This window comes from Carassius carassius, chromosome 11 (assembly GCF_963082965.1).
Source record: "Carassius carassius chromosome 11, fCarCar2.1, whole genome shotgun sequence".
Lineage (NCBI taxonomy): Eukaryota > Metazoa > Chordata > Actinopteri > Cypriniformes > Cyprinidae > Carassius > Carassius carassius.
In genome coordinates, this window is record NC_081765.1 from 32617308 (window position 1) to 32632354 (window position 15047).

Genomic DNA, 15047 nt, shown 5'->3' on the forward strand with positions numbered 1-15047 from the left:
ATTATTTTTATTCCGCTCATGCTAAAACTCAAGGAGGTTTTCCATGCAGATCAGACTGACTTAAATAACTTATACAAACGAATCCATACATTATGAATCGCCATGCAACATGATACAAGGGAGACCTAATGAGGAGCACGGATCACTCCACTTCACCATTAAACTCTTCAGATGGGGCACGTCTTTTGTTTGGCCTCAAATGAAGCATCACCCTCCAGATCTGTCAGGAGATACTTTAATAATTCATTACACACGGGATTTGTCGCAGTGGAATAACAGAGACAGAGAAAGAGTTCTGCAACGAGCAACACATCAAGAGCTGCACTTCTTCAGCTTTGAAATATTATCTGAATGAGGAATACAGCCGAGGAGCATCCATAAAGCATCTCTGCTTTTAAAGCTCCACCACAAATCTCTGCGCTGACTTCTTCATGGCACGAGAGAGAGCTTCAGACAGAACACTTCCCCCACAGACAGTTTCCATAAGACACATTCAGAAAATAATAATAATAATAATTCCTTATCAGTAACACTGGCTTATTTTCCAGTCTAAAAAAATCTTAAAACAAGATCAATTTACTTGAAGCAAGATTGCATAACATATTAAGGCTTGTTTTTAAACAATAAATCAATAAATTATACATTTCATAAAAAGAAATTTATTTACTGAAATTTTTTACCTTGGTATTAGCATAACTATTATATTATCTAGTATGTTGATACATAAATATGACTATGTAAATATATAAACATATATCAATAAGGATATACATTTTCTATACTGTCTCTTAAAATACTAAACTTAAAATATGAAAAAAATTATATATATATATATTTCTGTATTGAGATGCAGATTGGTTAGCAGAAGATGGTTTCCATTAGATTTGTCGTCTCTACTCTTGAGTCTGTATTGATCCAAAGCATCTTCCGTTTCCATCATACAAACACAGGGTCTGTTTATCTGCGTCTGAAAAGCACGCTTCTACCATAAAATATTGATCGAGCCGAGCTAAAGACTAGACCGCCACATAAAACAAACCACAATGACACTAAGTTCTCAGAGATTTACAGAGAGCCTGAAAAGAAATGCACAGATGATGCAGGAAAAGCCTTTAAAGGATCAAGAGGGAAAAACAGGCTTTAATTCCTCTTCATAACACGTGAGAGATAGCAATAATTAAGATTTCATTCTGTCTGCATAACCTTCTCTGAACTGTAATGGATACCAAAACATTCATCACTCATTTATGGAAATAAAATCAACAAGAAATGACATTTGCAACCTTTTTAATTCCATAATGTGATGTATTTCTGAGTGAAATGTGTGCAAGGACTGTCTGGAAGGCATTGTTTTCTTTACAATATTGAACAACTGAACATGGGGAAAAAAAAGAGTGAATATGGAAATAACTTTAACTGTTTAACTTCTGATCACATTGCACAAATGATGTTCTTCCTCAGCAGTTTTTACTTTCTTTCCAGTGTACAGGTTCTTGAATCAAAATATGAGAAAATGACAAATATCTGCCATCAGGCTCAGAAAAAGCTACGTCATTCAAAGGCAAAAACCCATTGACAGATACTTGTTCTTGTTTTACAATTTCTCAGAAAACTGGACTTTATCTTCATTTTGCATCTCAGGTAAATGTATCTTGTTTTAAGGAAGCTTAGATATTTGTACTGAAAAAAGGGGCAAAAATACTGAGGAAGTGCATTCAACATGTAACTAGGAATTTAAGACATTCTGCTCCAATTTAAGACCTTAAGGAGGAACAATTAACACTTTTAAGACCTGCAGAAACCCTGTAATATTAATTCCAATAAATCCTAATTACATTCATGTTTTTCTATTAAAATAACATATGTTGCGCACCTGCATTTATTTGGCAGCCACAACTGCAACAACATAGTCGAGATCTGTTTTTGGATTTATTATTATCTCAGTTTGTCACTGAGAAGGTTTGATGGCAGATTTCTGCAGCAAACAGCTCAAGCAACTATGAGAAGGAACACAGAATGGCTCTTTTACACTTTCATCATGTTTGCTGACGTTTGTCGACAGGGCCTTGACATTAACTTTTTTGCTAAAGTTTTCCAAAGTTACTAGCCACACAGCATTTTTTTCTAGCCACATTTTTGTTGTTGTGAAATGACCTGATAAAAGTTGACTATGGCATGCTAATATTTACTTGAGCTAGATTTACTACCCTTTTAAATGTAAAACCACTGTACACACCCAAATCAAGACTACATAAATGTATAACAGTACAGGTCATTATCATTAGCTCTGATAAGGTTGTGTGTAAAGATCCTTTTTTAAATAAAACCATGTAATAAGATAAAGACATAAAAAAGTAGCTTCTTATTGCATAATAAAAGTGGTGCATGGATGTAGAAGATTAATAAAAAAGGATAAAAAACCTTTAGCATTAGAAACACTGTCTGTTTAAATATCAGAATCAGGCTCAGAATTACTTTATTGAACCACACTGGGAAATTCTTTGTTACAAGCTGCAATGGAAAGTAGGTCAGTCTCGAAACCTCACGAAAAATGCATGCCATGGTTCGGACAAAGTTGCTTTTATCTTCATTCAAATTTGAGGTGAACGTTCCTCTCATCATAAAGAACACATTTCAGTTTGTGTCATTTTTGTGCTCAGGCCCTAAGAATGACAACTGGTTAGGTTAGGTTAATGAGCTGCTGGATTCATGAATATTAATCAGGTTTTGTGCGTTTGCTTGAACTGATTTGCTGAAATCAAAACAGGGACGATAATAGGTGAGCGCCAGCCAATGAGATTGACATTTGCGCATTAACTCCACCCACTACTGGGAAACCCGGCTGTTCTTAAAAGCTGAAGACTTCCATAGGAACGCGGTTATTTTGACAGGAAAATACAACAAAGAATATTGTTTAAATGTAGCGAGTCAATTCACTCTCTCTCTCTCTCTCTCTCTCTCTCTCTCTCTCTCTTTGCATGTGTGTAAGAGAAAGCGACGGCGATTTGTGCGCCTTCACACTAGAGTTTGCAAATACAGGTGCGCTGCGAGATGAACTGAGAAATATCACAGACCGCTTGACGGAGAGTGAAACTCTGAAGCCCTCAGTCAGAGTCAGAGTGTTTGCGAGTGAAAATATATCTGTGCTAAACTTATACTTAGCCTCCAACTCACCCACTGGCAATTATTCAACCCGCCAAAGTGGCTAGTTGGAGTCACTGTGTTACCCGCCACAAGCCAAATCCACCCGCATATGGCAGGTTGGCGGGTGTTAATGTCAAGCCCTGTTTGTCGATCATCCGTGCTCTTCTGTATTCATTTCATCTTAAGCATGGAAAAAAGGTTGCCAACTAATATTTTTAGCCATAGTTTTTGTAAACGAAATAAACACTTCCCATAACCTTATCTGAAACCTGTTTGAAGCAGGTAGGTGGGGTTGGTTTGTGTTTGCGTACCTTTGCGCAGGTTGACAAGGGGCTGGAGGATGCCCCTGCGGAAGGCAGCCATGGGGTCCTGCACACAGGAGCGCAGACTGAGCATGCTCTGAAGATGTGGCTCTTTCAGCAGCAGCTCTCTGTATGCGCTCAGCTGATGCGCTCGGCACAGGAGAGCAGCCACGCTGTGCACAAACTCAGGCACCAGACACGTGTATGTGTTATCAGCCTGACAGTAATGATACGCCACCACCTGCACAGAGAAAACCACAGCCTTAGAATCTTCAGATGCATCTGATTTACATGCAGAATCATGCAACAGTTCCAAGCATGCAATATTTGCTGTTATTTATGTACAATATATTGCCATTTTTACTTTAAGCATTTTCTCTGAAATGGCTTTTTTAATTCAGAGAAAAAAAAAAAATAAACAATGCATGCGCTCCACAGCTTTTCACCAAATTAAAAAAGGGGATTGATATTTCATCGTTGCACAAAATATTCAGTATATTCAAATTTTATTATATGCAAAAAAACAACAACAACAGTACAACAGCTGGCAACTATCTTGTCCAAGAAAATAAAATAAAATAAAATAATTGTAATGTTTTCATTTGTACCATATTTTACTTCCAAAAGTGATGTATTTTGGTAAAATAAGATATTCAGTGAAAACAAATACATGGAAGAAAATAAAATATAAAAATGTAATAATATAATTATATACATTGTATTTAATATACATTACTATATTTACCACATTTGTTTTGAAATTACTTTTTCTTTTTCTTTTCTTTTTTAAATCAGAGGAAAAATTATTTTAACCAAACAGAAACTGTAGTCAAATAGATTCAAATTAATATATAATGTAAGAGTTGTAGTTAAAAAAAACAATGCATGTTCTCCACAGTTGTTCATGAAATAAAAATTAATTTCCTGTATATGAACAAATACAGCAATACACTGTCAATATAGCAGTCAATTATCATGGACCAAGTTTATGAGCACACTGACAAGAATATCTTCAATAAGTAAATAAAATAAAATAATAGAATAAAACTGTTAAAATGAAGCAATGTCCGCACTACATTTTACTTTCAAAATGTATCTTTGGCTAAAATAAGATACTTAAAATGAGATAAAAAATGCATGGAATAACTAAATGGAAAAAATTATATAATGTATTAAAATGTATAATAATATAAGAATCAATATACTGTAGTTGATGCACAACTTTACAAATTTTAAAAGTTAACAAAGGGAACATCTTAAGTAAATTCAGATGAGTTCACAATGATTTTACATTGGTTTTCTTATTCTGTGGTAAAATAAAATATGAAAAATACATAAATGAAAAAATAAATGATAATAAATAAATATAGAATGAGGATCTAATCAATATAAAATAATATAATATAATGTTTGGGCTACACGATTGCTGTCAGGAGCAGTGCAGTATAGTGGTTGATAGATCAAGCTCTTTTTCAAACTTTTGGTTTTTATAACAGGGCTGCCATCATTGGCTGCTGAACTGAAGCTCATAACTGAACAGCAGGAGGCCTTGAGCCCTTGAGGAGCTGCTCTCAATCCATGTTGATCTAACACTGAAGCCCAATATCATGCCACTGTTTGAACTTGATAAATAATGCAAATGAGAGCTTTTCTGACCCATCCAGTCATCCTGGAGTTATAAATGATAAAAGTTCAGCAGCTTAATGGATAAAAACATGAGGATCAGAACACAGATGGACAGGGATAAGGACAGAGGTAATGGTATTTCTTTATTTAACTCCTCCCTTAAAAATCTCACATACCCAAAGGAGGCATCAGATGTAACAGAATTTATGAAGTGAAATATTTCTCTTTGAAGTGAAGCGATGTCCTTACAGCAGAGTTCACCACCATTCACAGGACTAATGCTCACAATTTGTGATGAAACCTGGCAGAGGGAACCTTCTGAGGGACCCTCTTAATTTGCCCGAATTTATTATTGAAAGCTCTGTTTGACAGATGGGGATGTTTTCCATTTGGACGGGTGGGGTAAATAGGGACGGCACTCTCCTAACCCTGATATGAGGTCTGGGAAAAGAGCATCAATCTAAAGGGACCATAAACTCGCACGCTTTGAGTCAACACTCCAAACTCCAAAGCGCACATTAACTGACTCAATCTCTTGATTGCAGTGTATTTCCTTCGACCCTTCGACATGCTGATTAGACCATCATCACAAAGGATTTAGACAGCAAAATAAATCTTTGATTTGCTACACTGAGCAGCAACTAAACCAGGAGAAGAACTGTATACACTTTTGGACAAAAAAATCTTACCACAAAGTCTAAACAAATGTTCAACTACTATGAATATAATATAATATAATCTGACATTCAAAAAAAAAAAACTATGCATAATGGAAGCATTATAGAGAAGGATGTATAGCATAGTATAGTATAGCATAGCATAGTAAAGTGCAGTGTAGTATAGTATAGTATAGCATAGTATAGCATAGCATATGCTATAGTATAGTATATCATAGCATAGCATAGCAAAATGCAGTGTAGTATAGTATAGTATATCATAGCATAGCAAAATGCAGTGTAGTATGGTATAGTATAGTATATCATAGCATATCATAGCATAGTAAAGTGCAGTGTAGTATAGTATAGTGTATAGTATAGCATAGCATAGTTAAGTGTAGTATAGTAAAGCATAGTAAAGTGCAGTGTAGTATAGTGTAGTATAGCATAGTATAGTATAGCATAGCATTGCATAGTAAAGCATAGCATAGTAAAGTGCAGTGTAGTATAGTCAGTGTTGGGAAGGTTACTTTGGAAATGTAATAGGTTACAGATTACAAGTTACCTTATTTAAAATGTAATAGTAGTGTAACTTTTTTAATTACTCTAATAAAGTAATGTAACTAATTACTTTTGAGTACATTTTGATTACTTTTATAAATTTCTAATGAATATTTATTTGCAACTGTTAATCATCTTCAACCATTTACACCATGCAGGTTTTACCTTACAGTAGTGCTCAATACTGTCAGACTTTCACCATCCTTCTTCACCTGAATTAAGATGATCACATTTGAACACATCCACCACACAATCAGACTTTAGTACTGCCTTTTACTTAGAGATTGATCTGAAGTTCAAAGCAGATTTAAAATCAAAAGAAATAGTTTATAGATACTGTTTTTGAAACCAAATCTTTGCATAACTACAGGCATCTAACTGCATCTAACAATGGTTTGGAGAAAAATAGTTAATAAAAAAATAAAAGCATATACATCAACTCAAATACGGTTATCTAATATGCATGTTTCCTATTTTGTGTACTAAACTCCTGAAACATTGGTGTCTTTTTGAAACAATGCTGTCTTTGTATATGATATGATGATAGTTTCTCAAAATAAGTAAAAAATGCTCATGAAGTGACTCAGAGCAGTTCTAGAGATTAATTTCCATGAGGGCGGACTGGGAAAAAAAATAGGCTGGGAAATCTCACACTCATACACCCACAACACATTCTGAAACATGGACAACCCTATTTTTTTTTGGACCTGACATGAAAAAGATTTAACTCCTTAGGTTGGGGGACTTGCAACGTAATTAAGAGTTCTCTCCTGAACTGCACCTTCACTTCCATTATCCACCCATCTCTCTCATGACTTTAATACTGAAGATTTTTATTTGACTTTTACCATGTTTTGTAAGTGCAATTTTTTTTTTGGCAAATTAATTACCACTTGTATTTATTTTTACTACAAATTCCATAATTAAACCACGGTTAGTGCCATACCATAGGCTATATTAATTTTCCTAAGCGTTGTGTTTTTGTATGCACTAGCTCCCCCTAAACCTATGATAAAATATGATGATTTGTCTGCTAACTTACTACTGTAACATTACAATAGATAATAATGACGTCGTTTATACAGTATTTTGAGTGATTGCGAGCAATGTGCTGCTGCTGCTTGACTAAGTAAACAAAGACAAAACTACATTAGCATATTTACAGATGAAACTGAGCTGCACCTGAAACCCTAAACAGAAGAGTCGCTTCTCTGCTCCAGCTGTGCGCTTACACAGTTCACTCTGGTCTCTCTCTCTCGAATTGATTACTCGGAGTCTGATCCAAACCGTTCGGCAAAGGCGCGGAGAGCGCGCGAGCCCAACCATTGCCAGTCACGACTAACTGATTCATGATTTATTAGAGATTTAATTATCGAATGGCGGATTCGGAAATAATCGCTTTAGTATATTCGGCCTGCAATTATACAATAACAATATTAAAGTAGAAGGCCAAATCGTCTGCCAGGCCACCGGGAATAGTCCCGGTTCTCCCGATGTCCAGTCAGCGCCTGATTTCCACAGACACGCAGAACGTGCAGGATTCATATTCATTCATATTCATTCATATTCATATTCATAGTCTTTTTGTTGCTTAATATTCACAGACCCCAGTCCATATTGCATTTTTATTCAAGTGTACTGACTTACTTTTGATCTATTCATCCAAAATGTGGCATATTGCGTCCGCGTTATAGGCTGAATTCCATTTTTATGACTGGATTCTACGAATGTGTTTTCCGTGTCTCGGAGATTATGGGCCATATGTTTTAGTGCAATTTGGGAAAGAAAAAAGCTGTATGTGGATGTGGTGTGTAAATATTCAAATGTAATCCTCTTTGTAATCGTTACAAATTTCATAAGTAACTGTAATTTAATTACTCATTTTTTCTTAGTAACTGTAACTGATTACTGTTACATTTAGTTTGTAATTAAATTACGTAACGCCGTTACATGTAACTAGTTACTCCCCAACACTGAGTATAGTGTAGTATAGTATAGCATAGTAAAGTGCAGTGTAGTATAGTATAGAATAGTAAAATGCAGTGTAGTATAGTATAGCATAGTAAAGTGCAGTGCAGTATAGTATAGCATAGTAAAGGGCAGTGTAGTATAGTGTAGTATAGCATAGTATAGCATAGCATAGTAAAGCATAGCATAGTAAATTGCAGCGTAGTATAGTATAGCATAGTAAAGTGCAGTGCAGTATAGTATAGCATAGTAAAGTGCAGTATAGTAGTGTGGTATAGCATAGTATGGTAAAGCATAGCATAGTAAAGTGCAGTGCAGTATAGTATAGCATAGTAAAGTGCAGTGTAGTAGTGTGGTATAGCATAGTATAGTAAAGCATAGCATAGTAAAGTGCAGTGCAGTATAGCATAGCATAGTAAAGTGCAGTGCAGTAAAGTATAGCATAGTATAGTATAAAAAAGTGTAGTGAAGCATAGCATACCAAAGTGTAGTATAGCATAGCATAGAATATGATATAGTATAGTATAGTATAGCATAGCATAGTATAGTATAGTAAAGTGCAGTATAGCATAGCATAGCATAGCATAGTATAGCATAGCATAGAATATGATATAGTATAGTATATCATAGCATAGCATAGTGAAGTGCAGTATGGTATAGTATAGTATATCATAGCATAGCATAGTGAAGTGCAGTATGGTATAGTATAGTATAGTATAGTATAGAATAGCAAAGCATAGCATAGCATAGTATAATTGCAGAATTAAAATGAACCTGATATCTGAGTGCAACAGATCATTAAAAAAATGTATAATGGAACGAATATATAATCAAATTACTATATAAAAATGATGAAAGGAAATTTTATATAATGTAATGTAATGTAATATAATATAATTGAAGTCAACATGAAACAACCCATTTTACTTCCGAAATGTGATGCATTTAAGATAAATTACTATATAAAAAACATGAAAGGAAACATAACATAATAACATTAACATAACAGAACATAACATATAACATAATGTATCTGTCTAAGTGGGCAGAATATATTGAAATTCAATATAACTGTTTCTAGAAGATTTACCGCCTGTATGTATAATTGCAAAAAGGTATTAAAAAGATAAAGTTAATCAATCAAATGCAATTCTGCATCAGCACACCACCAACTGCAAATATGTGAATTAATTAGTCAACAAACTAACGGAGAGAGCTTTACTAATCAGCCTGCACTTACGTGACAGATGCATGCAGGGATTGATTGCAATACAACCAATTTCATTTCCAAAACATCACACAATCATTTGTTAAAATGTAGAATTATGCTGTAAACTGATTAGTGATGAGCATCTTATTAAGTGTTTTGTCTTATCTGTGGATATGTAATTTGCCGTTGTCTGCTGCGTGTTTGCCGTCCCTAAGCCTCGGTGCCCATGTGAGTGCAATTCTCTTTAAATGTGACTAAATGACCACCCTGCTCACCTGTTGCCATAGTAACTTGCGGGGGGCGGCAGGTCCCCCGGGAAACATGGTAGATACATCATTTAGTTCACATTGTGTTTGACAGAGGACAGCTTGGCCTATTAAGACAGAGATGCACGGAGCTCGACTGAAATCAAAAGCCCTGTGCTTGTACTACGCCTCTACACACCCTGTCTCATGCCACTGGAGAATCTCACATCAGCATCGAAATAGTCTGTTTATCACAGTGTCTTGCTTAAATAATGCGTTCTTTTACCTGGGATGACATAGATCTATCAAAATAATAATATTGTACACCCAACTGTCAGCATCCATTCAGCTGAATAACTAAACGGTGCTTAATCAGATGAATGGATGCTTAACCTCTTAATTCACAACCCTAATCGTATATCATATATTTGGTATTTATTGATATTAGAGTGTTTTAATAAAATAAAACATAGATTTAAACTCTTGATTCAAGTTTCTACACAAATTAAAAAGTCAACTAAAATAAAAGGAATGATACATTTAAAAATAATAGAGGATCTAAACTCTTGGTTCAAGTTCTACATATAATATAAAATTCAAATTTAAATTATTGAAGAAAATTAAAATATTTCCTTCGCAGAGTATCAGTAATGGTCATGGGTTCTAGTCCCAGGGAATGCAAAAACTTATAGTGTGTACGTATAATCAAACAAAAGCAACCTAGGCTCATTTGAAATATGTGCCTCTATAAATATATTTCTGCAGAGCCGTTATTATGTACCTTACTACACATTTCGCGGGAGTTTCAAAGCGAAATGTCCAGTGAGTAGCACTAAAACATGCTTTCAATACGTGAGCAGTCTCTGCACTGGCTACCTATTAAGTTCCGTATCAGTTACAAATTATCATTACTTACCTATAAGGCCCTAAATGGTTTAGCTCCTGCGTACCTAACTTGCCTTCTACCACGCTACAATCCATCACGCACCCTAAGGTCACAAAACGCTGGACTTTTGGTAGTTCCTAGGATAGCAAAGTCCACTAAAGGAGGTAGAGCTTTCTCACATTTGGCTCCCAAACTCTGTAATAGCCTTCCTGATAATGTTCGGGGTTCAGACACACTCTCTCTGTTTAAATCTAGATTAAAAACGCATCTCTTTCGCCAAGCATTCGAATAATGTATCTTAAATTGTGAGTATAGTTGTATCAGATCAAATGTGTATTCTTATTCTTTAGCTTGGGTTAAACTAATTAATTTTACTTTGTTGGAACAGCAGCTATGCTAATGATGTCTCTATTTGTTGCTATGTTTTGCCACGGGATTTACATCCCATGGTAACTAGGATTTACACGAGCTCCAGTCTGGATCCAGAACACCTGAGAAGAGATGATGCTGACCCTCAGAGGACCCCAGATGATGCTAACCCTGAATCAACAAACAGAACTAACAAATATTGCTACAAGTGTGACTGTATCATATAATAATTATTAATTATTAATAATATTAATAATGTTCATCATCTGGCTGACTACATCTTGTATTAATTTTTCTAAAAATCCTGTCATACGTGCACAAACTGACAGTCACCACTTATAAGCTATTCCTAAATATTGTAGTAACATAATTTTCTGTAAAGTTGCTTTGTAACGATTTGTATTGTAAAAAGCGATATACAAATAAACTTGAATTGAATTGAGCCTGGCACTTTTTTCCCCCACTGATATAACTACTTAATATTGTGTTTTTATTATGCTGCTTTAGGTACATATTGTCGCGGTCCATAATTCAAATATCCGGGGAGTGTCGCTAAAAGTTAATGATCTATTGTGTTGGAAATATGCCCTACTACACCAAACTCAACCCTAAACCTACCTGATAGTGTTAACAAATGCAAAACTGATATAAAAATACATTTGTTGATGCAACAGTGCCAACTTATAGGCAGGTTTAAACTGATTTGACAAATCATAGTTTCATGGGATTCGTACCGGAGCTTTCAAGTACAACTCCATATTGCATGATCTACCGAATAAACCTACTGAATATGAAAACCATACATATGAAGCTGGATATGGGGCACTAACGTTCAAAAGTATCCGTTTTGAAATCTCGCAGCATGTTAAAATTGTTTTGAAAATTACAATTAAGCAAAAATTAGGCTTCATGAAAAAGTAAAATAAAATGTTGGAGTTTAACTGCCTATAGTGTTTATTTCAACTGGAAACTGCAGCTATTCTTATGCATAGGTACAAAATATAATAATGTTGAAATTGTTGGAAAATTGTATGTTTTGGGTTAGTTCACCCAAAAATGAAAATTAGGCTTTGTTTTACTCACCCCCGAGGTATCCTAGGTGTATATGACTTTCTTCTTTCAGACGAATCAAGTCGGAGTTATTTTAAAAATTGCCTTTGATCTTTCAAGCTCTATCATTGCAGTCAGCAGGTGTTGCATTGCTTAAGTCCAAAAGAATCGATGTGAAAAATATCCATATTCAAAACATAATAATCACTTGAATCTAGCTTGCACTCACTGAATGAGGTATGAGGTCAGCGCTGCGCATGTGCCGGTGAGTCTCGTGAAAACCAAAGTCTGTTTACAGGATCAAAATAAGCAAAGTATCCTTACTTTATTAAAGGAAAACCAGTCTCCTCTTGGCTTTTATCGAAATCATCCGATATTCTTCTCTACAAATCCTAGTTTTGTACTTCTAATTAGTGGCCATTGTTTTGTTTTGATCTCTCCGCTGCGTTTCCTCATGCGTCACTTCTGAGCGGTGAATGCGTAATTCCCCCAAAGCTGTTTCTGTTTACAAAAGTGAGCGCAAGCTAGATTCAAGTGAGTATAACATTTTAAATATAGATATATTTTTTTTATAAAACGCTTTGTTCACTCCCCAGAGCAGTGTAAAACACTTTTTTTTTATGGAAGGGTGCTTTTTATTTGACGTCTTTTGGACTGAAGCAATGCAACACCTGCTGACTGCAATGATAGAGCTTAAAAGATCAAAGAACATTTTTTATATAACGCCAAATGGATTCATCAGGGGTGAGTAAAAACGCAGCCTAATATGAATTTTTGGGTGAACTAACCCATTAAGTTACTATTATCTGGTATTTTTGTATTAACAAAGCCCTTGGCAATAAATCCTGTAGCTCATTTGCATAATGTTTGGTGTGACCGCACCATTAGAACTGCATAAAGAAGGTTACACGAAACAATTATGACTTTTTCAAAAAGCTGGATCAATATGGAGGAGGTCACTGCACTAACAGGGTGGTGTTAGCGCAGTGGATAAGACACATGCCTTTGGTGTGAGAGACCCGGGTTCGAATCCACTGTGAGGCACCAATGTGTCCCTGAGCAAGACACTTAACCCCTAGTTGCTCCAGAGGCGTGCGACCTCTGACATATATAGCAATTGTAAGTCGCTTTGGACAAAAGCGTCAGTTAAATGAATAAATGTTAATGTAAATGCACCAGTACTAGTTTAGTTATTTAGAGATTTAATGCAGAGGTCGTGACTTCAGCAAGAGCAGAAGAAAGCAGGTCTTTGGGTTCATGGCATCTCAACTTCAGTGCTCTGCATTTCAAAAGGCTGAAACCCGGCGTTCTGGCATCGCTCCAGTCCCTTCTCTATGAACTTCAAAAGCAGAAGCAGACATACTGAAGCAACGCACATCCTAAGAAACACAAGCCGGCATCGCCGAGATTCTCTCACTTCACACAACGAACACTAATGAGGATCCTAAGACTGCATTCAATTCAAATCTTCATTACTTATCCTGCTTGATCTGTCCGCTGCTTTTGACACGGTTAACCACCAAATCCTCCTATCAACCCTACTGGCAAAAGGCATCTCAGGAACCACACTTCAATGGTTTGAGTCTTACCTATCAGATAGGTCCTTCAAAGTATCTTGGAGAGGTGAGGTGTCCAAGTCAAAACATCTAACTACTGGGGTGCCTCAGGGCTCAGTTCTTGGACCACTTCTCTTCTCTGTCTACATGGCATCATTAGGTTCTGTCATTCAGAAACATGGCTTTTCATACCACTGCTATGCAGATGACACTCAACTGTACCTCTCATTCCATCCTGATGATCCGACGGTAGCTATTCACATCTCAGCTTGTCTAACAGACATTTCTTCCTGGATGATGGACCATCACCTTCAACTCAACCTTGCCAAGACAGAACTGCTTGTGATTCCAGCAAACCCATAGTTTCATCACAATTTCAACATCAAGTTAGGCACATCAACCATAACTCCTTCAAAAACAGCTAGAAGCCTTGGAGTTATGATTGATGATCAGCTGACTTTTCTCAGACCACATTGCTAAAACTGTCCGATCCTGCAGATTTGCTTTATTCAACATCAAGAAGATCAAGCCCTTTCTTTGGGAACATGCTGCACAACTCCTTGTTCAAGCTCTTGTTCTGTCCAGGCTGGACTATTGCAATGACTAATCTTCCAGCCAATTCTACCAAACCTTTACAATTAATTCAGAACGCGGCAGCAAGATAAATTTTTAATGAGCCAAAAAGAATACATGTCACACCTCTGTTTATCAATTTGCACTGGCTTCCAATAGCTGCTCGTATAAAATTCAAGGCATTGATGTTTGCCTACAAAACTACCACTGGCTCTGCACCCATTTACCTAAATTTGTTACTTCAGACTTATGTGCCCTCTAGAAGCTTGCGTTCTGCAAGTGAACGTCGCTTGATTGTGCCATCCCAAAGAAGCACAAAGTCACTTTTACGGACTTTTAAATTAAATGTTCCCTCCTGGTGGAATGACCTCCCCAACTCAATCCGAGCAGCTGAGTCCTTAGCCATCTTCAAGAATCGGCTTAAAACACATCTCTTCCATCTTTATTTGACCCTCTAACTTTAAAACTCACTATTCTAATTCTATTCTTTAAAAAAAATCTAACTACCTTTCTAATCTTTTTATATTCTATTTTCTTTTCATTAATTATGCAATTGTACAGTATGTGTGTGTGTGTATGTGTAAAGACTTCTAACATTAGCTTGCTCTATTCTTTTTTTATTCTATCTGTTTTCTTTATATTATATTATTTAAAATCCCATGCTAAGTGTACTGTGTTAAGCTAACTGAGACTTGTTATAGCACTTATATATCATTGCTCTTTTTGTTGTTTTTGATTGCTTCCACTGTCCTCATCTGTAAGTCGCTTTGGATAAAAGCGTCTGCTAAATGAATAAATGTAAATGTAATGTAAATGCATTCACACTGCAGGATCTGCTTCACAGTTATGATATTTTTCCATATTAATGATTCTTTTCAATCAACGGAATAAGATGACCTTC

At 35.8% G+C, this 15047-nt stretch overlaps 1 protein-coding gene across 2 annotated transcripts in view; it reads right to left on the reverse strand.

The window, feature by feature from the left end:
* LOC132153213 (protein TANC1-like) overlaps positions 1-15047 on the reverse strand; it is a 155735-nt gene that overhangs the window by 32363 nt on the left and 108325 nt on the right. For both annotated transcript variants that reach the window (XM_059562561.1, XM_059562560.1), the window contains exon 11: positions 3456-3687. In XM_059562561.1, the coding sequence (XP_059418544.1) occupies positions 3456-3687 (232 nt within the window). The remainder of the gene's footprint in view (positions 1-3455; positions 3688-15047) is intronic.